The sequence below is a fragment of the Galendromus occidentalis genome, unplaced genomic scaffold (genome assembly GCF_000255335.2).
Source record: "Galendromus occidentalis unplaced genomic scaffold, Mocc_1.1 scf7180000077087, whole genome shotgun sequence".
Lineage (NCBI taxonomy): Eukaryota > Metazoa > Arthropoda > Arachnida > Mesostigmata > Phytoseiidae > Galendromus > Galendromus occidentalis.
The window spans coordinates 47,503-70,470 of record NW_003805075.1 but is presented as its reverse complement, the minus strand read 5'-3'; the positions used below and the strand labels follow the sequence as shown (position 1 = coordinate 70,470).

The window sequence follows — 22,968 nt, the reverse complement described above, 5'->3', positions numbered from 1 at the left end:
ATGCGCTCAGGGCTGCTACTGTCGCTATCGAGGGGAAACCGTCGCTTTCGAAAGTGTTGTCCATGTAGAAATGCGCCGCGTATGGCACGTGGCGGCCGCCCATGATCACCTGAATAGCTTTTGTCTACATGTCTATCTTTCTCTTTCATTTCTCGCTTGTTTCTGCATCGATCGAATGACATGACGCATCTGTTTGACGGGTCTGTCTACTACTCGGCCTGTAGCCAGTCTGCAAGCCAGCCATCTCGCTCGCTCACCAAGTCGTCGCCGCCGCCGCCGACGACGACCAGTCAGAACTCTTGCTCACATGCTGGCATGTGTGTTCTTTCGCGTGTCTTTTCGGGGGCACCCCAGACGACACAAAAGGGTTACTACTGATGATGATAGGCCATCGTCGTGTAGACAGCAGCCGCGCACGCGTGCAGTAGCAGCAAAAGGTTACCGAAATAGACATCGGGTCAGCTATTACACCGCCCGCTGTTTCGACAAGCGACCAGTTGGCCGGCCGACCGACCGACCGAGCGAGCACCGCTTTGGTCGTATGTAGCCACGATTAAACTTATCCATTGATCCTCCGCAACGATATCGTCGACTCGCGTTCCCCCGCCGACATCGTCGACTTGTGCTGTGTGCTCTGCGAAAGCATCGTGTTCGCGCTCGCGGATCGCCGCTCCGGGAATTCGCTTCGACCTCGTGACGCGCGACGGAAAACGGGAACCATCGGCATCTATGACCATAACCAGTCGACGATAATTGGAATGGAGTCGATCCACGGATCGCACCGCGGAAAGACCGAGTGAGAGGAGCTCCCGATCCGACGGGGACACGATCCACGAGTCGATACCTGCTGATAATGCGGGACTACAGCCCCGCGATATCCACTGACGAGTGTCGCGGCTCGGGGCTGTCGCGATTGAGGAGCCAAGTTCTAAGAAGTCGAAAGGAACGGCCTTGTTCTGCAGTGTCGTCCCCGTTCTCGTTGTTGTTGTCCCTTTTCATTGGTTGCCCGCGATGCGAGGCTTTTTATCAAAGTGGTCTCTCGGGGGATCGATGCTGCCGCTTCCGCCGCCGCCGCCACCGTCGGCGGACGGAGAGGAAAACGAGCCGGAAGCTTTGAAGTGACACCTATTGGTCTCCGTTCGATGGATTGATAGACGCTGCTCTGAACTCGCTCGGACCCTACGAATGGGGACCGGCCGTCGATTGCCCATCAATCAATCAGCGTGTCAGTGACTCCGCCGGTGTCCTCGCGCGCTCGCGCATTCGTGCCTGCGTGCGTCTGATCTATATACGGTTCGTTTATGTCGATGACGGGGTCCTCTGAGGATTTTCGCGAGTTTCTCGACTCTGTACTCGCGCGTGAGGCCCTCTCGCGATCCCAATTACAGAAGACGATGATACCGTGAAGATTTTGCTTCGGACTGCATTTCGAAGCTCGGAGGGACAACTCTCGGTCCAACCGGATGGCGTCGGCGTAGTTTCGGTTTATCACCAATCGCAGACGGAGGTCGATTATTCTGACCGGCGCGGCGGCTGTTCTCGGCCTCCGCAACACCGCCCGAAGTTTCTTCGGCGGACTCGACCGGGTCCAAGCCGCCGGAATTCCTAAGACTCTCTGCACCTAGGCCTCGGTGAACACCATGAGCTAGGGTGAGACGGAAAGCGACAGGAGTTCGAGCTCGGGCCAAGTCCTCCTGAGTGAATGTCCAGGTGTGAAGATGAGGAGCGAACTGTCCGGTCATGCGGAAGCTTACTCGGTTGCAGGGTAGGTCGGTCGGTCGCTTGCTGGCTCGCTCGCTCGCTTGCTTAAGTGAGATTTTCTCTTCTCTTAATTAAAATAGCCACCACTATGACTCTGACCAACGGAGTCGAACTAACCTAGCTAGCTAGCTAGCTTGCTATCTATCTCCTACGCGAGAAAGACGAGCCAACCGCGAGCCTTGAGGCTATTCTTTTCTGATGGAGTCAAGAGTAGCCGAAACTGTTGTGGGCTAAGTTCGTCCGTTCGTTGGTTCGTCAACGAAATCTTAATGCAGAACATTGCATATTCGTGACCTTAAATCAAGTCGCATGTACACACAGCGATGCAAATTAGGCACCGTCACAGGAGATCTGAGTGAGGCTTGGCGCTCGCTTTAGCGACATCGGCCGCAGAGGCTGCTCGACTACCCAGTTGGTTGAATCCGAGTGGATCACAGGATAATCTTCGACAGAGTTGAACAGTTAGCCGAAATGCTCCGACCCCTTGCACTGGCGACGACGAGCCCGAGAGGTATTCGTTATTGCCTTCGTTCGAACAGTTATCGCGATTGAGGTCAGAGATCGAAGGGAGAGAAAATTCCGGAGATCAGTTCAGAGAGGTCGCCGATTCGAGCAGCCGGTCGATCATTCGGCCGGGAGCGAGCCAGGCGAACGCAAGACGAGGAGGATAGAAGCAATAAATGCCTCATCCTCTCGTTCATGAGATGGGGATCTTCTTCTTTCTCTTCTCCCCCTCATCCTAATCGTCGTCATCGTCGTCTTAGGTTTCGTCTTCTTTGCGGCGGCATCGGCGACAAACGGCTTCAGCCCGACGACGACCACGACGTCGCCGTCCAACACACACACTTATCGGAGCAAGCGATCTGCGGCCAAGACGATGGCCCGCATATTTGATAGTGCGCAGCGATTCGATACAACTCGCTTACCTAGCTCGGCCGACCGCCTCGAACTCAGCCGCCCGCGCGACTGACGTCGTCGTATCAAACCTGATAGGTGAACAGATAAATTGATTACGTCTCGATCGGCTTCTGAGCGTCCGAGAAGAAGACGACGACGAAGCTACTACCACTGCCGTCACCGAAACTACCGCCGTGCCGCTGCTATAGCATTCATCGGTCTCCGGCTATATGTAGGTCACACCCTTCTTTAGATAAGGTCCTGCCGGTCCACTGGCAACGAAGCCGCCGCTGCCACCACATCGGGGCGTGGTGTGGTGCGACTTCGATACGACGACAACGGCGGCGAGCATCGTGACGACGATAAGCGCTGGAATACCATGACGAGGACAACGCCGAAGATTTTGACAACGCCGTCGAGGCGACCAGAAATACCGATTTCGACAATTACATATACCCAAATGGATTCCGAGGGATCCGGAGATGCTCTCGATCGCTCCGTGAATTCTCTCTTTCGAGGAGAGCAGAGCGACCAAGTCTTTATCCGAAGAGGATCCCTGCGGCTTCCGATGCATCGGGTCGTATGCGATCGAGGAATACAATCTCGGAACTCCTCTCATCCGGCGTCCGGCATGTTCTGGCCCATAGTCGAACGTGGACGGTCAGACCCTGTGTCGGTTTTCCGGAGTGCTTCGCTTTCCTCCTGCTCCGAGAAGAAGAAGCGAGACAGCACCGACCCTGAACCCTCAGTATCTTGTCAATGATGTTGTCCTCCGCCGGCGATTTTCGGGTGTCTGTACAAGTTTCGAAATACGAGCCGTTGAAACAGAAGTCATGATTATGATTTATGACGCAATGCTTGAGTGTGCCTCGAGAATCGTCATATCGTGAATGAAGTATCTGTGGCGTGTTGCAGCGACTACTGGCTGCTAGTTAGCGGCTATCAGGGCCGCTCGTCGAAAATTTCCGACGACTGGCGAGAATAAAAGGTGAAAACGTTCGCTTTTCGCTCTTCTCTCAAAATACACGCGACTGAATCGGGACGGGGCGGGCTGGTCGAGGGGGTAACTCCGAACGGCCTGTTTCGTGGGGGAGGTCGCTCACTCGATGTCGAGCAGGGTAAACCGGTTTGTCAGCGAACATGCTACTCCCTCGGTAACACCATTCACTCGTTCTTTTCTTTCCCGCTATTTTTCTCTCGTCTTCTCATACGAGTATTCTTTCGTAGTTTCTCGGCCTGACGACTCAACGACTTACCGGCTCGAAATTCATTCTCTCATTCCCATGAGCGAGCTCTCGCTGTTCTGCTTCTGCTAGCTTTCGTTTCTGGTGAGAGCAGTGCTCCCACTCTGGCTGTTCCTCGCGTTCTCTTTCCAACCTCGACTTGAGCCATTACGACCGGCACCACCTATCGGTTTCATTACTAAGTTTCATCAGCTTTCGAGTCACGAGATGGCACAGGACGGCAATATAGCTGAGGAGCCTTTTCCACGGCTCTGTGCATCAATGAGTCGCAGGCTCGGCATATACAACATATGTATATTTATCATATTTTGAGACCATTCACTCTGTGCCGAGAGCGGCTTTCGAACTTGACGGAAATTCATCTGATTGACTTTCCCGGTTCGGCGAGTTTATACCCACCGAGAGCCCGACTTCGAGCGCGTGCCGGAACGATGCGCTCGTCACACCGACGACCAGACGGAGGAACGAGGTGCTTGGCCGTCTCTCTGAGTAACCGGAACGCACGGTGAACATCGCTTCACGAGCCGTGACGACGATGACGAGACGGCTTTCGTCTTCTCAGAGCCCAGTCGGCGATGTCAACGGAGTTTTGACCCGCAACCTCGAGAACGGCGGTGACCGCTTCGCGCCGACGACGGGTTAGAGTCACGGAGGGCAACACGGGCAGACACGGCCCAGACAGAGCACGACCGAATCGGTCTCGACACCGATCGTCAGCCGTCGACGGATACTCACTCGCTCGCCTGTTCGTTCGCTCGACGGCCAACTGGCCACTCACTCGGTCGCGCAAGCTCGCTCGCCTGTTTGTCTCACTGTCAAATGCTTTGATCTGAGTCAACGACCCGTCACTGCCTACGGTGGAGAAGCGCTTTTTTCCCTACCATACCACAGCCACCGCGGTCCCAATTCTTGCAAAGTTTGTTGCAACTTGTGAAACGCGCTAATTTTTAGGCTATTCCCCGAAGCCGGTGGGATTTTTCTTTGCGAAGCGAGTTTACGCGGACGACTCGCTCCTTGCAGGAAGCCTCAGCGGGGATTATTCTGATATCGATCGACCGACGACGGTGTAATCACTGAAATTTCCAAATGAAGTGCCGAACTCACCTGGCTGGCTGGCGCGTGTGAATTCTTTGATCCGTTGGTAGCGTTGACCGCAGCAGCAGCAGCGAGCGGTTTGAGCTGTTGGGCCGCCAACTGTAGCGCTGTGTTGCGTGCAGTTAGACAGTTGAGCTCGTTCAGACTCAGAGTACTGAGGAGATTGTGTTGTTGCTGCTGCTGCTGCTGTTGTTGCTGATGTTGATGTTGAAGATCGGGGGGCGTCTTGGGGAGCTGGGTCGTTGGGGGCGGGTGGCCCTGCTGCTGGTCCTGCGTCCGACAACCGGCACATTCGCACACCGGAGGGTGAACCGATAGTACCCCTTTCGCCAGCAGCAATTTCATCGACTTGCCGCTGTGTCGGATGGACCTTTTCCAGTCCTTGGCAGTTTCGCGTCCACTTACGTACTGGAACTCATTCGGGGTGAGCCAAGTGCCCTTGAAAAGTATGCACGGTCCTTTCGAACCCTGGCAGAGTCTGCCCAGATATAAAAGGCCTTTGTTTCCTCCGCATTCGACTTCGAGGATAACTTCTCCGTCGCGCTTCATGTTTCTTTTCTTCTTAGTTCACTTCTCAGGATTCGATTAGAGTTGAGAAAAATCCCTATGGCCCAAATCTCTCGACGGGCAGGATGCTATACAGGTAGCGGGAGAAGTTTGGCTCTCGCGACGACGGACAACTCGACGTCTCTCCTATGGAAGAAGCGGAATGCCGATTCGTTGAAGATCGATAGCGCTGATACTAATGATTATGTGCGACGACACCTGATCGGGAGGTTGCTTGATTGATTATGAAGGCTTCCGATACGTGTGTGAGTGACAGGCTGATGATGATCGTGGTTGACGACTACAGTGGATGGAGGCGACTACGGAAGGCTGGACGAACAACTCGGCGAAAACGCGGCATGTTCATGTTTGAGGCAGGGATTTTCTTGGTGGATGAAATCGTAGATAGGCGGCTAGTAAGTAGGTGGGTGAGAGGTAGAGTTGATGACGATCAGATGGTGGCGTGCGGAGGGCGTTTCAATAGAAAGTTCGAAGTTTGAATAGTTCGCTCACAAATCACGTTTACCAGAAAGTCGACACTTTCACTTGTTGTAATCGCTCTCTGCGAGTCTTTGTCGGGGCTTCGATTGCCGTCGGACTGCTTATGAACTACACGGAGGCGCGCGCAGCGGTCTCCACATAATTATCAGGCTCTGGTCAGTTCGAAGGGTTGTTGTCGTCGTTCTGTGGGCTCGAGGGTTTTTCCTTTCCCTCTTCTTCTTCTTCGTCGTCTTCTTCGTCGCTTTGTTCTCCTTGTTGCTTCTGTTGTTGTTGTTGTTGAACTAATACTACTAACCTCGTCGCGGCCACGACTCCAATCGCAAGTGTCACGTCGTATCGACGGCCACCCGCCGTACGATTCGCGCGTACGGTTCCGGCTGCTCGAGGGAGTTGGCGGACTCGACTTTTCCCTCAGGAAGCCACTGTCGATGATTGATACGAAGTGACAACCGGTGCAAACGACGTGGCAAACCTACACGTTCGCTCACGTTCTTACTCAAATGTCGTGGTTTCCGTTAGGATCGTATACCGGCGTCTACGGTATCCGTCGTTGAATTCCAAATAATGACAGCGATAACGCCGAGCGTCGAAGTTTACTCGGAAGATAGTCTTCGTGGTCAGGGTGCGCGGATCCGTAGCAGTGACGCGGAACAGGTGTTGCGGCTGCTGCTTGTCACTCACAGATTGCCGGTCAGAACGGCTTGGCAGCCCCGGCGGCGACAATCAGAATCGACTCACGGAAATTCTACGGAATTTCTCGCGTGGGAGTTACGATTCACGGGATGAGTATGAGTGCACACACGCACGCACGCAAGCACACACGCTGAGTTGGCCACGAGAGTGGAGAGCGCGCAGCTCGCCCGTCGGAGCGATCGCTAATATTTTCGAGCGACCATGAACAAGGGACTCCGAAGTGGAGAGGAGGCTCGTCGCGCGCCGAGCGCCACTCCGAGTCCACGCTCGCTCGGTCGCTCGTTCGTTCGTTCGCTCGCTCTCTCTCTCTCGCTCTCTATCTCTTTCCGCCGCTACCGCCGCCTCAGCAGCTGCGCCTACTCTCCGTTTTCGGGTGAGAGACTCGCTCGCCACGGGCCGAAGAAGCCCCTCCCGTCGCTACGGACGACGAGGCCCCGTGGGATAGGCGGGAGTTTTCAAAGAGAAGGAGGGAACTGAGGGCGGCAGCTGCGACTGCGGCGGCAGCGGTGACGGTAGCGACGACGGCGGCCGTCGTACCAGTGGAAATAGCGATGGCAGCAGCCTTACCACCGTAGAACAACACGTGCGCGCCACGAGGGCCCCGGACCGACCCCGGGTCGACCATCGATTGCCGTAGACTGCTCGATATCTAAGCCCATTCCTGTGGGATGATGACCACCTGCGACTACCTGAGCTCAGCACCCATTCTGCCGTCAGACTCGGCTCATGCATCTGAAGATGGTCGAGACTCCTTTCATGTCGTACGATCGTAGTCCTCATCCATCTGCAAGAACCGATCCGGAGTTTTGAGTCGACTCGCTACGGAATCCGTCGAGAAGTCGCTGTCAGAAGCCCCGCGTCGTAGATTCCAGCCAGAGAGCGGGAGAGATTTATGCCAGGCGTCAATCGGGAGCTGCGCGGTACTCCGGAAACCGTGCTTGCGATCAAGAGCGACGTAGGTGGAGCAGTGCCGCAAAATGATCACTCAAGAACAGGGTTTTAACTCGACTGCTCGGAGGCTTTCCGAACAATTATCACTCCACAGTGTGGTACGCCGACGCAGCAATTAGGAGAGACGAAGCTCTCGAGTCCGCGTAACCTCGGTCGAGTCTTCAGAAGAAAAGCGAGATTGTATCACCTACCTCAATCAGACGGGCTTGAAATTCCTCGCCATCCACTGTTTGAATTAGTCGCCCGTTGTTTGCTCTCTGTAACAGAGCCATACAAGAAATTCTGCCGCTAGATGTCTCTATGAGGCTTTAAGATCGAGACGAGCGATTAGAGCACCCGCTCCGCATAATGGTAGGGCGTCAGACGGACCGCCTGCCGTACGAGGGACTGACACAACATCGACAGTAGAGGGATTCAGCGTGATGAGAAATTTTCGACATGGTCGGAGTGCATTATCTGGGTTCGAGAAGTCTCATATCCTGATCGCGAAAGAAGGTGTTGATTTTTCTCAGAGAATGCTCATTTCAATTACCTATCTCAAAAGTCTTGCGACTATTAGGTGGCATTTCAAGAAATATGCTTCTGGGATCCCGCGTCGAATTGTCGACCTCTCAGAAACCTGAGAGATTCGAAGCTGTCTCGATATAATTGTTTGAAGAGGAGGGCTCAAACAACGATGGGATCCGGGCTACAATGACAGAACGGTTTGGAGTAATGACTTCCTCTGACATTCCGACCGTGCTCATCCATTCCTACCGCGGATCTGAGGTCTTGAAATCCAATCGCACTTGCCGCTGGATCAAGGTCACTGGTTGTCCCGGGTGCCCCATCTTCATCGAGTCCCTCTTCCAGGATGGATAGAGTGCTCCGCAGGGAGAACCTTCGGCAGTTAAGAAATCATACGAGTGAAATCAATGCGACTCTCACTGCGGCCGGACTAGAGGAGAAAACTCGGGTCCAGAGCTTCGCGAATTCGTCCGCAATATTTTCGGAGGATATCGGACGTCCGAGGAAAATGTTGAGCCATGCCACCAGAGTTAGGAGCCTGGACGGAGAATTACGGGGAAATATATCGTACAGTATCCACGAATAATAAGGGCCGTTGCAAAGTACAATAAGTCTCAAACTCGCGTTTCGAAGTTGTCGATGTCTCGCACGCTCTCCGTAAATCTAGTTGGCACCTCTGTCAAAGACCCCACCGAGGGAATCCCGCCTCGTAGACAAAGGAGGGAGATTGCGGATTCGACTAACAGGGGAACTCTCAGCTTGGTTTTTTGCTCGCACAACAAAATAGCAACGCTCGCGAGCTGACAATTTCAGAGCGAAAACGTCGTCTAGCTTCGTGAGTTCTTGGCTCGAGACTCTTGCCCCGCAGCCCGACCGCGGCTCAAAGCCCCTAGGACTTCGCTCCAATCCGCTTAGGCTCAGACTCCGGCTTGGGCACACTTTGGCGATCGAGTATCGGAGGCTGCGGATCGCCGCCAAACGGCTTAATGTGGGAAACCAAGTCGCGTCAAAGCTCACAAGCGGCCGAAACTTTTGGAGTTCGCTCGCTTCTCCGCACGGATAGCGTGTTTCTCGAAGATTTCCAATTATCATATCGAAACTTGAGTAGATGTTCGGATGGCTGCTAAATCGATCTCTCGATACATACGATCGTGAAGCTTCGTCTACCAATGAGGCCTTCGATCCGCTTCGACCCGATGGCTCGAATTAAGTTTTTCGCTGGCAATGAGGAGCTGGAAAACTCTCCAAGTCGGTCGGAGCATTCGCGGAGCCAGGAGACCTTCCCTTCTGTCACCTAACTTATCGAGCTCCGCAACTCGAATGCTGGTCAGTGACATCTCCTCGAGCACCGGATGAGCTCCTGTGTTACCGAGGAATCGATGCAGTTGATTGGCGCGCTACAAGCGGCAATCAACAAGCAGGAGTACATCATCTCCGACGTCGTAAAGAACAACCTGGACGGATCCGGAGGATCTGATCAGACTCTCGTCCTGATTTTGGCAAACACCCCCAAGGAGTCTACGTGATAAACGAACTCCTTCGGCCATCCATGCGTCGTCCGGTCGGTCGCCTGCTTTCTTTCTTTCTTTCTTACTTTTTTGGTCGCTCCGCCATTCGTTGGGCATCTTTTGCAACGCCCTCAGGCGACTGAGGTGCTTCCGAGACATCTTGTCGGCGAGCCGATGTCCGAACAATTGAAGAAATCCATGTTCCGGAGCATGGATCGCTAGTTAGTCACAGTTTTGGGTCGCGGCAAGCGAGTTTGACGGCTGCGTTCGAGCACGCATCTGGTTCTGATAGGACGGTGTCTCCTTCTCCTAATCGAAACGTCAATACTTCGTGAGATCATTTCCCTTCTCCTTAGCTGGAGACATCTGCTTCCATTGGCGGTCGGAATTAATTATCCGAGTATCGAGTGCTGAACTGAACTCGAGGAAATTACTGACCGAGTGAGACTCTCGTTGAATGACCTGGACGGCATCGCTTTCGATGAGCCTGGACAGAGATTGGGTGTCGATGAGAAATGGCCGAACGTTTCCCGACGATCTCCGATCGCTTCGCTCCACGTTGAGCTTGTCCCCTCCCGGCTCGAATCCGACGGTGTCAGGAAGCGGGGAAGACGAGAGATTATCTCTCGGCCGGATGTTCCCGCCGTATGTCCCGAAAAACGCGAGAATAACCCCACGATATATTTTTGTCCAGGATCTGCATGTTCGGTCAACTTAATTCCTGCCACAGGTTCAATTGTCATCCGCCGCGCGTTCGGCAGCTTATGGGCTCAGGCAGGCATGACAACAGTTGAGCTCAGGAAAGCGGCGATCCTTCATTCTTCTCGTTGCATTCCATTTTCTGTCGTGCGCGAGCGGAAGCGGTGTTTTGGCGTGAGAGTAGAAGGGTAGTAGGGGGCAGCGGGAAGGGGCTGAATCGAGTGGCGGGGCCGAAGGACCCGGTCAAAGGGGGGCCTCGGTCGAAGGAGAAGCGACCGTCGGTCCGAGCGAGCGAGCGACCGGCTGGCGAGTTCGTTGATCCTCTTTTCATAAGTTTTCCCATTGCTCCCGCTTCTTCTTTTTTCCGCTCGACTCACGCTCTCTCCGCTGCACTCTACACAAAAAAGCTGAAAGTTTTAAGGCACCGAAGGCCGGTCAGCCAGCCGGCTAGTCAAGAGTAGGAAGACCACGCGAGGCAGTCAACCAGCCAGTCGGCCAGTCAGCCAGCCAGCGAGACGGGCCGGCCGACCGTCGAGCGAGCGAGCGAGCAGCCAGGCAGGCAGGGAATCGAGGAATCGGGAAATCTTCTCTTTCTTTTTTCTTCCTTTCTTCCTTTTTAGAAAAAAGACGACCGACGGTCGAACGAACGAGCGACTCCTTAGTTCTCCTGCGTCTAAAAAATCTCTGTCCCGTCCGTCGTTCGGCCTGGTGCAGAAAGGAGCCAGACCTCCTCTCCCTTCTGCGAGTTGCAAAAGCAGAAAATTCCTCCCGAGACCAAACTACACCTTCTCCCTACACTCGAGAAGTCTAAGCGTCGAGGATCCTCGGACTCACATTGGTAAGATCCGTTTGTTTAGCACGGAGCCTTATATTGAGTGCAGTCGGCCGCGATGCGAAAAACGCAAATTGATCCGTCTCCTTGGAAACAAATCGTCGCTCGATGATTGCTCTTAAGGCGCGACGCACGGTTCTCCAATTCTCGGGTCAAGTCGCCTGCCGGCACCATGACTGGTATCCGCGCCTGTGAAGACTGGTATCTTGAGAGACCACCTCGCAGCAGAACTCTCGGATGAGTCGCAAAACGCCTACCCGCGAGTTCCGCGGGAACTACGAGAGTCCTCCCCGCAGCTCGATTCTTCCGTGCCGGATCCGAATCGAAATATTTTTCCTCTGCATCCTCTCACCACTTATCCCGTAGGTCTCAGGACATAGTCCGGTTCCCAGCTTACGCTCAGTTTTTTAATTTTTGGTGGAGCAGCTCGCTTAGGGCTGACCCTATGATTCTCGAAAGGAAGTGCGAGTGCGAAAAGGGGATGGGGGCTGAAGGGAAAGTAGGAGGAAAAGGTAAAAGAGCCAAAGGAAGAAATGCATCGACGCACTACCCAGCGTAGTGGAAACTTCGACTGGAGTGTGGGGCTCATGTAAGTGATACCCACTGAAAAAACCTAAGGCTGGAGAGGCTAACATGGAGAGAAAGAGCCTTGGATTTGAAGACTTTGGGATCATACGTTGAAGGGAAGACATGTGTGGGAAGGGCATTCCACGAACGGGATGTGCGGGGGAGTTAGCGTCGACCGATTAGGAACGCGCAGATCATCGGTCGAGAATGATTCCCGTGTACGGAATGCCCTTCCTCCTCATGTTTTCCCGTCAACGTATGATCCTAAACTCTTCGAATTGAACACAATCCACTCTCTGCTCACAGGTAAAGAGCCTAGGTCTTTTCGTGGGTATTATTCACCTTAGCCCCACACTCCAGTAGGATTTTCCACTCTTCCGGGTAGTCAGTCAATGCATTTTTTCCTATGGCTCCTCGACCTTTCCTTTGTACCCCATCCTCAATCCCCCGCCCCTTCTTCGCACTAGCAGCTCATTTTGAGATTTTTAGGGTCACTCCGTCGCGAGCTGCTCCACCGAGCAAAAAATCCAAGATCCCGACATGAATTAATAGGCGGGCCGGCTCTCATCGTATAGATAAACAAAGATTATCATTGATCATATCCAGAGCTCAATGGTTGTGGAGTGAGCGGTCGACAGTGCTCAAGCAGATTGTTACAACGGAATCATCGCGGAAATCGTAGGAAACCACGACTTTTGCCATGAGCAGTGTCGACGGACGAACTCTGCCCATACCCGATGATGGATAGTATCGACAGCAGACGCTTCCGAATAATCAGACGCCGGCTTTCCAACAAAGGGACCGAAGAGATCCGATGATCGACGGTAGGGTCAGGAATATATGGCTGAGGTGTTGGTGACGAGCAAGTGAAGCTTGACTGCGATAGAGCGCGCGAGCTAGCCAGCTGAGAAAGGAAGAACTGTACGTAGTGACCGTGCTGCTTTATTTCTCGTTCTTAGTGAGTGAGCGAGCAGCTTCTTTCCCTGAAAACGTCTTTTTTCTCCTGGTTCCCGTCCATTGCTACTTGTCCTCCTCTTCGGATCTCCGCCGTGGCTAAGGCAAAAAAGCCACACACTTAAAAATATCCCCGACCGAGCGAGCGAGCGTCCGTCCGACGGTTCGAGAAGGGAGACTTTGGAAAACTTTTAAAGGAGGCGCAAAGGACGACGAGGGACCACCGCGTGACGAGAGGCTGGGGACAACGGCCGAAAAAAGAGCCAGCCGCTCGAGGGTCGATGCCAAAGACACGACTTGACACTCCGTGTTTTGCTTCTCCGGAACAGCAAAGATTGATACCGATTGGTATCGGGGGAGGGGGACCGTCGGCCGCGGTCTCCTTGCCGATAGACTCGCGTCCGTTTCAGAACCGTGAGGAAAGGTACCGTTCGGCGCCGACCTTGGTATTTGCCCCCGCGGCTGGGCTCGGAGCCGAGCGGGATCGCGGACTCGGTTGCTAGGCTCGCGCAACTAATCAAGGGAGAAGCGGACGCCCCGGACAAAGAATTCATTCATTTCACGAGGAAACACCCTCGGCGATCGAACGATCACCCACGCCGACCAGTTTCTTAAAAAGCACGGCGCTGGTGGACAACGACGACGGGACCAGCCGAGGGGCAACTGAGACGAGGGCTCAGACGTGGGGCAGACTAGGAGCTGCGACTCTTTTGAGAAGAAAAGAGACTCGATGAGATCCGAGCAGAGGGAAGCAGAGCCCTCCAATTAAGAGCAAAGCAAGTAGAAATCGCATCGTCGTGAACGTCGGAAGCTTTCGGGAAGAACTGCCTTCAGACAACTTCGTCCGCCCGTTCGTCTGTCTTGCGCCACAACAGGGAATCGGGAGGAAGTCGAATAGGGACGGACGAGCGTCGATCGAAAGGGGGTCCGGCGGGGACGGTGGGCCGTTCAACGAAGGAAATTGACTGGACCCGCTCGGACCGACGGAGAGACGGACCAACGCACGGACCGCCAGCGAGCCAGCAAGTGAGCCAGCGGAGCAACGCACGCAGAGGACTAAAGATAGACAGCCAAGTGGTTCGCTTTAATTTGCTCTCCGATCAGCATAAGGACAACCGGAAGCAGACGAGCCACCGTGAGTCGCAATGCCGGGCCGCCGCTCCGGAACAGAGTCGATATTGTGGGGGCCGGCTCACGAGATCCGCATTAAATGGCATGAACATCCTACATTTTCGAAAAGGCACACGAAAATCGAAACTGATCCCGACCGGGTGGCTCAGGCTCGCGAGCATCTCCTGCAACAATTTTCATCCATCGTCGTCAGATGTTTCCGGCACGGCCCTAGCGGCAAGACTTCTCCTGACCCCGCACCATGGATGAGTCAATGTCGAGCTTGGAATCTCCGATATCATGTCAGAAAAAAATTGGATTGTCTTGCGGCCCCGGGTGCGGATGCATAGCCTCGGTTTCGGTCCTCGGTCTCGGACCTTTCCGTACCTAGGCGAGTTCGAGAGCTGAAAGCGAGTTGCGCACAGGGGAAGCCTTCAAAGTCTGGACAGTCTCGAATGAAGGGCTCGTGTTTGGAGGATGGAAGACATGGACTGGCAGTCCGTGGAGAGAGGGCACTCTCCAAGCGAAGGAATTCAGTCACCCGAGTCGTGAATCGCTAAGTGCGGAAAACCTCTTTCGCACTACGTCTGTGAGAGTCTGTGATGTGGTTTCGGCATTTGCTTGATTTATTCAATATTGCGTGCCAAGAATTTGAGCAATCGGACCCGATTCTCTCGCTGGCGAACGGGAATAGACGGGCAGTCTGTAATCGAAAGTAAGGTTTCGGAGGGTCAGAGAACTTCATCTCTTCTCGACATGGAGTCTCGCAACAGAATTAGAGCCGGTGACGAGGGCTTCGCTGAGTCAAAAATCTCGCACACCGGAAGCGAGAGTACCTTGAACTTCTGCTCCGCCATTGGTTAGGGCTTTACTTCCGCAGAATGCGGTGGGACGCTTTCTCTCCTTCGTTCGGTCTCACGAGGATAGGCTCCGTGCTGGAAGAACTATCGGAGTTTCTTCGAGGGACGATCATTTCAAGAATTATACATTTTATTTACATTTTTAGAGGACTATGACGCATTTTCGATATGCACCTAGGAGTCCAGACTGTCTGTACAGCGCTGAGACATTAAGGAAGATTTCAAAATATCCGCGCGAATCTCTTCAACGATCGAATACTTTCGTGGTGAACTCCCGGAATTTAATGAAGGCCACAGGTCAAACGATATGTTCGCTCTTTCTCAGAGCCCGTCAACTATTGTGCGGATCGGACTCACCGAAATACTCGTTTCAGATCCTATAATATCCAACGCCTGCTCTCGTTTAATAATACAACTCAGAATTTGGAAAACGATCACCATGTCCATAGAAAGATGTCATTACTGCGGGAATTGTACACTGAAGTAGCGAGGTCGTTCCCGCGCTTCTCGAGGTCGCCCGGGCGATCTCGACCGCGGCTCCATCCGACCGAATGGATTTCAAACTACTACGGAGTAACTCGCTGCAAATAGGCTCCTTTCGGTAAACCCGGTGGAGCCGTGGCAATGATTGTCGAATCTTAGCAATGAGATGTTTAGATGGACTATCTTTCAGACGGGGAGCTATCGTTGAGACAGAGAGCTTTGACCAAGATGCGATCGATTGTGGAACCTTCCATCTCATCGTGAGGAAAGTTCTGTAAAAGTTTCATGTTGTGCGCAAAATCACCTTCCAGCAGCCTGTCCCGAATCAGAATCACCATGGCGCAGCAAGTTGACAGGAGGAACTTGAAGTCCAAGCGCTCATTCATCGCGAAGATCGAGTCCCAGAGTCGTACCACTTCCGGGAGCGAAAACTCCTGGAAGGCGCGTGAGGTTCGTCCGTGAGACCAGTTTATCTCGGGATTAACTCCGTTTTCAAATACATTTCCCGGACCCCTGATCGTACGATCACCATGAAAATGCTCTATTGGGGGGAAGCACGTACTTGACTGAGTAATAGCGTGATCCATCGGAAGGCATAAAATTGCGGCTTTATGTCCTGCGCGTTCAATCTGTGATGCAACTCCGGGTCGAGATCTCGTAGCTGGTTCATGAACCGATTCATCATGGCGCCGATTCCGCTCACCTGTAGATTTGACGGTAAAAAATCATGAATCCGGGGATATGCCAAAAAAAACTCCCCCCCCCTCTACGTATAGGTTGTAAGGCGACCTTCAGACTGAAACCAATATTCGATCCCGCGAGCAAGAGCGCAGCACACTTACGGTGTTATCCATCGTGTTGAGGAAAAAATCTCGCATTGCTGACATCAGTTGCGTGAAGCAGAAGAATGCATCGGCTTCGGCGAACTCCTTCACGTCCTGATCAGCATCGTTCGCAAATGTGTAGTAAATGGGGCCGATGATTTCGTTCATACCCTGGAAGCCGATATCCTTAGGAGCGATATCTCATCTAATCATATCTCATGGGATATTGCGGAAATCCAGTGGTCTCGGGAATAAAGAGCCTGTTCTGCTTCCGACGGCCAAGAGAGTCTATCCCAGGTTCACGCACTTGTACGTAGCTGAGACCGGGATTGAGTTTTGCATAGATGAAGAGTATCCGCTCAACAACCTTAAAAATAAGGCGAGATGATTAGGCGAGGATTTCATACGAGCAGCAGATAGCGGACTTCTCCTCAGAAGAGGTAGCTTTCTTGATTATTGACAGATCGGACTGACCTCCCAGTGCGCTTCCTGGCCGTTTGGGAGCGCAGAGTATTCTTCGGTCGCAATTTTTTTGAATAGCGATACGTTTGTCAGACCGGTTCGACTGCGCTGAACGGCTCCGGATCGAAGAACCGTCCTCGCGACCCTCTCGCGTAGGGAATCTACCTGGAGATCGATTCCAAATTAATTCCTCCTCCTCCGGTTCGAATCTCCGACAGAAAATGATTGCGATGCAGCGGTGCAACAGCTCACAAGAGGATCGTCGACGATTTTCTTGCATGGATAGGAAGTGGGCTGCTGGAAGAAAGAGATATCGGGGCAGAGCCTTCGGACGTCTTTGTCAATTTGTAAGAGCACGTCGTTGTCTTTGAAGTAACTCTGCCATTTCGAGTCAGGATTCATGTTCAAGGGATGGTCCTCTGCGGTTTCACCACCAGTGCCGGACTCGATGACCTGCAAGGGTTTTGTCATCAGCCCGGGATCTTCTTCATTCAGTGTTCTCATGGGAAACATGCTACGTGTTTGGACTGATTGTCAATAGAATCGTACGCCCAGAAAGAATTACCATCTCCTGAACAAAACGACTGTACAGCTGACGTTGTTGTTCGAGATACGTTGGCCATTGAGCCTTGTCACCGCTGAGATAACCTGGAAGTGAAATATTTCGAAACGGGCTTGTCGCGCTCCGTTGGTTTCGTCTTTGAGCTGTTCGCGTTGGTTGCCCCTCGACGATCTCGGTTTTTCAAAATGGAACGACTCCATTATGAGCTGGTTCCCACTCATTCGTTTCCCGATCGCAGTTCAAGAGTGCGACTCGTTCAGGCATTTCTTATAACAATGTGAATATCGATATACATGGGGAGCCCGTTATCAAGCCCATGTTGCCTGATTGAGATGATCCCGTCGTTCTTACCGAGAAGAATTTTCCAGCACAATGGTCGTACTCCGGGTCTGTCGGGGATTCCGTGGAAACATGCCTTCCGTAAAGCTGTTACATCTATCTCGTTGCAAGCCAAGAGGTCTTCGAATACTTGTGCGCGTGCTTTCCCACGGGAAGTCATCACGGGATCGCTAAAAATCCATCGCGAGGATCCTGATTATAGGCCCGGTGAAACGACTCCCCCATTTGTGGGGTAGATTCCTCAAGCAGATGTTGTCGCGAGTCGCCTCCCGATACTCACCTCGTCAGGGAAGAATTTTGCGTGTAGAATTTACTTTTGCCGAGAGCTGATGCTCCCCAATTTTCCGTCATCATGACGCCTTCGTTCGTCTCCAAGTCTAGCCTCAGTCGCGTGATTTGTGTTCCCGGCTCGACTCGACGCCAGAGTTAACTGAAATCACTGAGTATGAGTGAGTCACAGAGAATACTGTCTCAGCTCGCCAGATCTCTTCATGAACACTTGGAGGCAGACTGTGCTAGCTACGCACAGGCAAAGCTGTCTGTGTTTAAATCTTCCGCGCGGTGCTAAACATCTGGAGTCTTATCGTCAGCGAATTCACTATAGGTTTTTCGCGCAAGGCTGAACGCTCTTTCGCAGCGCATACCAGCGATATTGACCGGGACTGGTCACTTCGGTGGCAGCTGACGACTGATTCACCATATGCCCTTGATAGGAGAAGGCATCAGCACTCAGATTATGAAAGACCGAGACTCTCAGGCTTCGAGCACGAGGTTGACAGAAGGCATCGATTTTCGCTCTGCGGCTTGAAGGGTCTTCAGAAGTTGGTCCCATATTCCTCTAATTAAATCGACATGCTCAACTAGTCGAAGGACACCTTCTGAGGGCTCTGGAAAATAGAGGGGCCTAAGAAGGCAGCCGTCGATCGGGATGAGAAATCGCGTACACAGGAAAGTCGTGAGGTATATAGGATAGTGATCACTGAAACACGTGAGCATGCTTCTATGTCCACCTCCCGCTGAGAACGGTGTTTTCTCCGCGACTCCTCCCGACCAAGCTCGAAAAATCCGGTATTTTCTGCTCTCATCGAAGGAGTTATTTTCTGCTCTCATCCAATAAATGAAGGGCATTCTCCAATTTGACAGATTCCGCACGAGGCTGGAGGAGTTGTGGCGCATGCCTTTCGATTCGGAGAAATACGGTGTTCTGAGACTTGTGAGATCTCGCCGGTGAGCGCCGATTGATCTCGCGACGAACTCTCTCGATGGAGTTGCGCAGTCGGCCAGCCTTTGCTGCGAACCTGCCGCTCCTGATGATCAATTCCGCAGAGTCAATCTGCTCAAGAAGAACGACAAAAAAAACTCCGGGATTTTCTCTCTACCAAACTCGGGAGAAGCGTCAGATTCAGGGGACTGATCGCCGAAAATCGCACTCCAGCTGATGCTCATATTGACACTCGGCGAACAGCATGGCAGGAATAACGGAGACAAAACGGCGAAACCAACGACGTTGGTTTCCAGCGCTCTACTCACACGTCAATGATAAGCCTTCTCATGAACGTCGCGCTGACCGGGTCGCCGTTTCAGGGAGAAATCGCCACTGTCATCTGGAACTCGGTCGTCTAGGATTTCTCTGTTTGGTTAACTCCTTCTGCCCGTTTTCGAGGGGTGGATAATCATCACTCGCCACCTATTCACTCCCTTTCAGCGGCGAATTCATAATATTCTGCTGACTGCCGACTGCCGACCACTCGCCGCTCTCTCTACCTCTGCTGTTGTTTACAAACGAGAGCAGAACCCATTTTAGCAGATTTCGCGCTTGACTAGAAACAAACCCACGTACGCCCTCGGAGAGAGCGGATGTGCTCCTTTGTATGACCGAAAGTCGGGGTTGCATACGCCTATTTCGGCTTGGGTTCGACCTTTTCGCATTCCCTCGAGACAACGTCGAGCTCGATCGTCACTCGGTCAACTCCGCAACGCGTTCATTCGTTTCGCATAGACCATAAGCATTGTTGTTGTGCCCTGTCATATAAGAGAATCCTCGAACGCACTTCATCTCGAGAAGAAAGTTTCCCTCTGCGATACATGATTCGGTGAAGAAATCCAGGGAGGCAAGCATGGTGTACATAAATTCGCGTAAGTGGAAAACTTGCTAGGGGGGAGGAAAGAGTCGAACAGTCAGCGCTTCTGAGATAGATGGCTCTGTACCGTACATAGAACGACGTGTACAAAACTTGGTCGACTGGATCCGATCCACATGACACGGGCATCGGAGCCAAGATGTGGCCTTGTTTTCGAAGACGAGTCCCTCACTGGACGGCCGCTAAGGGGGAACGTTTCCGCACTCTATCAATTTTCGTTTCCTGCTACGTGATGATTTCAATGTCTCTGACATTTTTCATTCATGACTTTCACGGAGGGGTCTGTCTTCGGGATGGAACTAATTCTTGTCATCTTTCCAGGGGGCGAAGTCGTAGAACACAGGCCGTTCTTGGCCACCGTGATAGATTTTATTTATGGATTTGTGGAGGGAATTCAAATGTTCTTCAGGTACGTACACCATTCATCATCGATGGTTTCTTTCGCGATAATTCATATTGCCTGAACATCCTCAATTCGTTCTCACTCCTATTGTCTCATCCAGAACGCTCTTCGGAGGAACGGCACGACCCCAGACTCGACAAGCAGGGGGATTGAGCAATGATAGGGGCGGGAGAGCTCCACCTCGGAGGAGGATCGCGGGGTTAGGAACGGATGGGGGCCCCGGTGCACCTCCTTGCGCACCAGGAGGATGAGGTTAAAGAATCCGAGGGACGGGTTGAGCACAGAAAGAGTCCGAAGCACCTGCTTCCTTTCTGGGTCATCTGACGTGCCCTCGGATTTCCGGTGGTTAAAAAATCGAGCTTCGATATGACGGCGTCTGTGGAAACCGGCGGGTCATTTTCGCCTGATGGAAGCTTTGTTTTTCACATGAAGAGATCTATCGCAATAAATAAAATCAATAGACTTTATTCAAAATAACTAAGATTTCTTTCACCAGATTTTCATAAATTAAAACGGGCGATTCAAGATTCCCGTCCGTGCCTAATTCAAGCTTTGGGAATCTATTCCGGCGTCTGCGCTTCTCTTATCACTTATCACAATAGAAAATACAACAAAACGTAACAAAAGAATCACACGATCCGCAGTCGCTGCTCTCGCTGGTGAGTCTTCGTTGTAGAGGGAGGAGATCCGTCTGTTCTCGATAATAATCATCAACTCAGGCGGTCTTCAGGAGAGTTCCGGCTATGCAGCCGCCCCAAATGAGAAGACCGACGTTCTTGTTTGATACAAACTTCTTGGCGCAATCTTCAGGATTCGATGTGTCCAGGGTGTACAACTGCGGACATGAAATTGGCGATATGACTGTACAGCTTTTCAATGAGCTGCGAGCCTTCAAAGCGATCGCTCTTGCTACGTACCTGCTGTAGAATTCGCGCTGCCGCGAGGGCGACTGCCGAGTAATACGGCCAAGTCTGCCCACTATTCACTCCCGCTAGCAAGAGGTTCGTTGTCATTGAGGTCGTGAACGCACCCAACCACAGGGGAGTTCTGGAGCCGAACTTGAGTGCCGTTGACTTCGCTCCGATCATGAGATCGTCATGTTTGTCCTGGAGCGGAGGGAAACAGATGGTATCCGGGAACGCGTCGCCTGGAGCAGCTTTATGGATCGCATCATATGATCATAATAGTTATCCAGTTCCGCTCACCTGATGTGCGTATATTGTATCGTAGACCATTGTCCACGAGAAGGCCGCGGCATACAAGGGCAGGGCCGCTGCCCAGTTCATAGCGGAAGCCTGAGAGAATAATTAGAATCGTCGTGTTCCATTTTTCCCGTAGTGTGATTTTCGTAAACTCTAAAGTCCGTGTAGAAGAGTCAGAACTCACCTGCACAGCGGAAAAACCCAGAAGAACACCCCAGTTGAATACAACGGCTAAGAAAGCCTGCGGCCAGTAGGTGAATCTCTTCATCAGCGGATACAGAACAACAAGTCCGACTGAGGCGGCGCCGAGTTGGACGCTGGAAAGCGAAACTGAATGTTGGAAAGAATCGTGGCGCTGATCCAGGACTGGTCAGACTTCTATGCTTTCGAATATTCTACGAACCTCTCCCAGTTGAGCTGTAGCAGAATGAGGCAGGCCATTCCAGCTTGCCCAGCCGAAAACCACAGGGCGTCCCACCTTGAGAGCTCACCAGAGGCTAGAGGTCGTGCTCTGGTTCGCTCAACTTTTTTGTCTATGTCTTTGTCCCACATATCGTTGATTGTGCAACCGAACCCCCTCATTAAGAACGCGCCACCGCCGAACAGTGCGATCAAGTGCAAATCCGGGAGTTGTCCCGCCGGCGTGGCCATCGTGAGACTCCATAAACCGGGAAGTAAGGTCAGCCATGTTCCCACGGGACGTTCGAAGCGAATTAAACGGAGGTAGGGTTGGAAAGTTCTCGGCATTGCTAAGACGAATTTCTCCAGCCTGGGGGTCTTGATATCCTTCGCCTGTAAAATTGGAGAGCGCTCACGTCCTGCTCTGTGGGAAATCAGGGGAGAGGAGGAAGTTATGGATTCCCGCGGGAGGGAATCCAAGGATATTTCCCGGCATAAGATATCATGGTACGTAACTATGTGGTCGCACTGATCCTATCGGTTCCGTACCTTCGCGCGTATCGATTTCGCGTCATCTTCGCCGACTCTTCCAAAGCTGCAACTCCACCTGCTGAGAACGCGAAGTTGCACCCGTGATGCCCTTCGGTAGAGACCACTGAGCTGGAGTACACTCATCGATTTCCACCAGGATCAAGACATCTGGAAGAGCGACGGGTGGCTGAATTTGATGGACTTATCGCATGAGGGCTATTTTCTGTTTTTCCGCGAGTGTAGTGGTACACCTCTCCTACGCTGCTTCAGTGAATAAACTTCTTTCTCCGGGGTAAAGTCTGGCAGCTGATCGAGGAATTCGCTGCACGGAGGCAAGCGATGCCGTGAGGCTCAACGACTGAGTTTTGTGTCGCATGGGCTTCGGTCGCGCGAACCGATTGTCGGCGCGAACTCGAGTCTTGAGTGGTGACCTTCAGCGTAGGAACTGTGGATACCGCGAGCTCCGTGTGATTCTCTACGAACGAACAGATTAGTTTTCGTAGACTTACATCATCTAAGCTGAAACTAGATTGAGTTGTGGTTCCCGAATGGAACAGCGCGATCTCGAATGCTCGCCTCCCCTACAATATCGAACGTCGTCCGCACTGAGGCCTCTCTCACTCGCCAGTCGCAGCAGCGGCGCGGAATCATCACGCAAGCGGCTCGTCAATGCCGTACCACGTCGCGTGTCGCGTCTGCTGGTGCCCATCGGCGGAGCTCACGGTTGACAATGTTTGCTCTTGCCAGTCCTCGGGGGATGAAGGGTGGTCGGCTCCGCCTAACAGGAGGCAATGATGATATTTCACTCGAATTCCCTCCAATAGCAGTCCTCGCTCCCTATCCATTGCCGTGGATATCATGAATGATAAGCGTTAAGGTGAATGGGCGTTTTCCGAA

At 52.7% G+C, this 22,968-nt stretch overlaps 2 protein-coding genes and 1 long non-coding RNA gene across 3 annotated transcripts; 1 reads left to right on the top strand and 2 right to left on the bottom strand.

Annotated features, from left to right (window-relative positions):
* Nucleotides 1-14,850: 14,850 nt before the first annotated feature.
* On the bottom strand, nucleotides 14,851-18,933 carry LOC100898495 (TBC1 domain family member 13). Its single transcript, XM_029110751.1, is given in 10 exon segments — nucleotides 14,851-15,642; nucleotides 15,771-15,911; nucleotides 16,051-16,203; nucleotides 16,340-16,399; nucleotides 16,507-16,659; nucleotides 16,747-16,947; nucleotides 17,060-17,142; nucleotides 17,408-17,565; nucleotides 17,643-17,825; nucleotides 18,775-18,933. Coding segments are annotated over 9 exon segments (1,311 nt in total). The 5' UTR covers nucleotides 17,750-17,825; nucleotides 18,775-18,933; the 3' UTR covers nucleotides 14,851-15,387.
* A 470-nt stretch (nucleotides 18,934-19,403) lies between these two features.
* Nucleotides 19,404-20,242, top strand: LOC100909297 (selenoprotein K). Its single transcript, XR_145353.1, has 3 exons — nucleotides 19,404-19,531; nucleotides 19,858-19,945; nucleotides 20,040-20,242. It is a non-coding gene; the product is annotated as a selenoprotein K (long non-coding RNA).
* A 140-nt stretch (nucleotides 20,243-20,382) lies between these two features.
* Coq2 (ubiquinone biosynthesis protein COQ2, mitochondrial) lies at nucleotides 20,383-22,659 on the bottom strand. The gene is made up of 7 exons (XM_003740829.1): nucleotides 22,581-22,659; nucleotides 22,090-22,239; nucleotides 21,545-21,933; nucleotides 21,326-21,458; nucleotides 21,145-21,234; nucleotides 20,857-21,045; nucleotides 20,383-20,774 (listed from the first exon to the last, which is right to left on the bottom strand). Exons 2-7 carry the CDS (start codon nucleotides 22,213-22,215, stop codon nucleotides 20,655-20,657), a joined length of 1,047 nt encoding a protein of 348 aa, XP_003740877.1. The 5' UTR covers nucleotides 22,216-22,239; nucleotides 22,581-22,659; the 3' UTR covers nucleotides 20,383-20,654.
* Nucleotides 22,660-22,968: the final 309 nt, after the last annotated feature.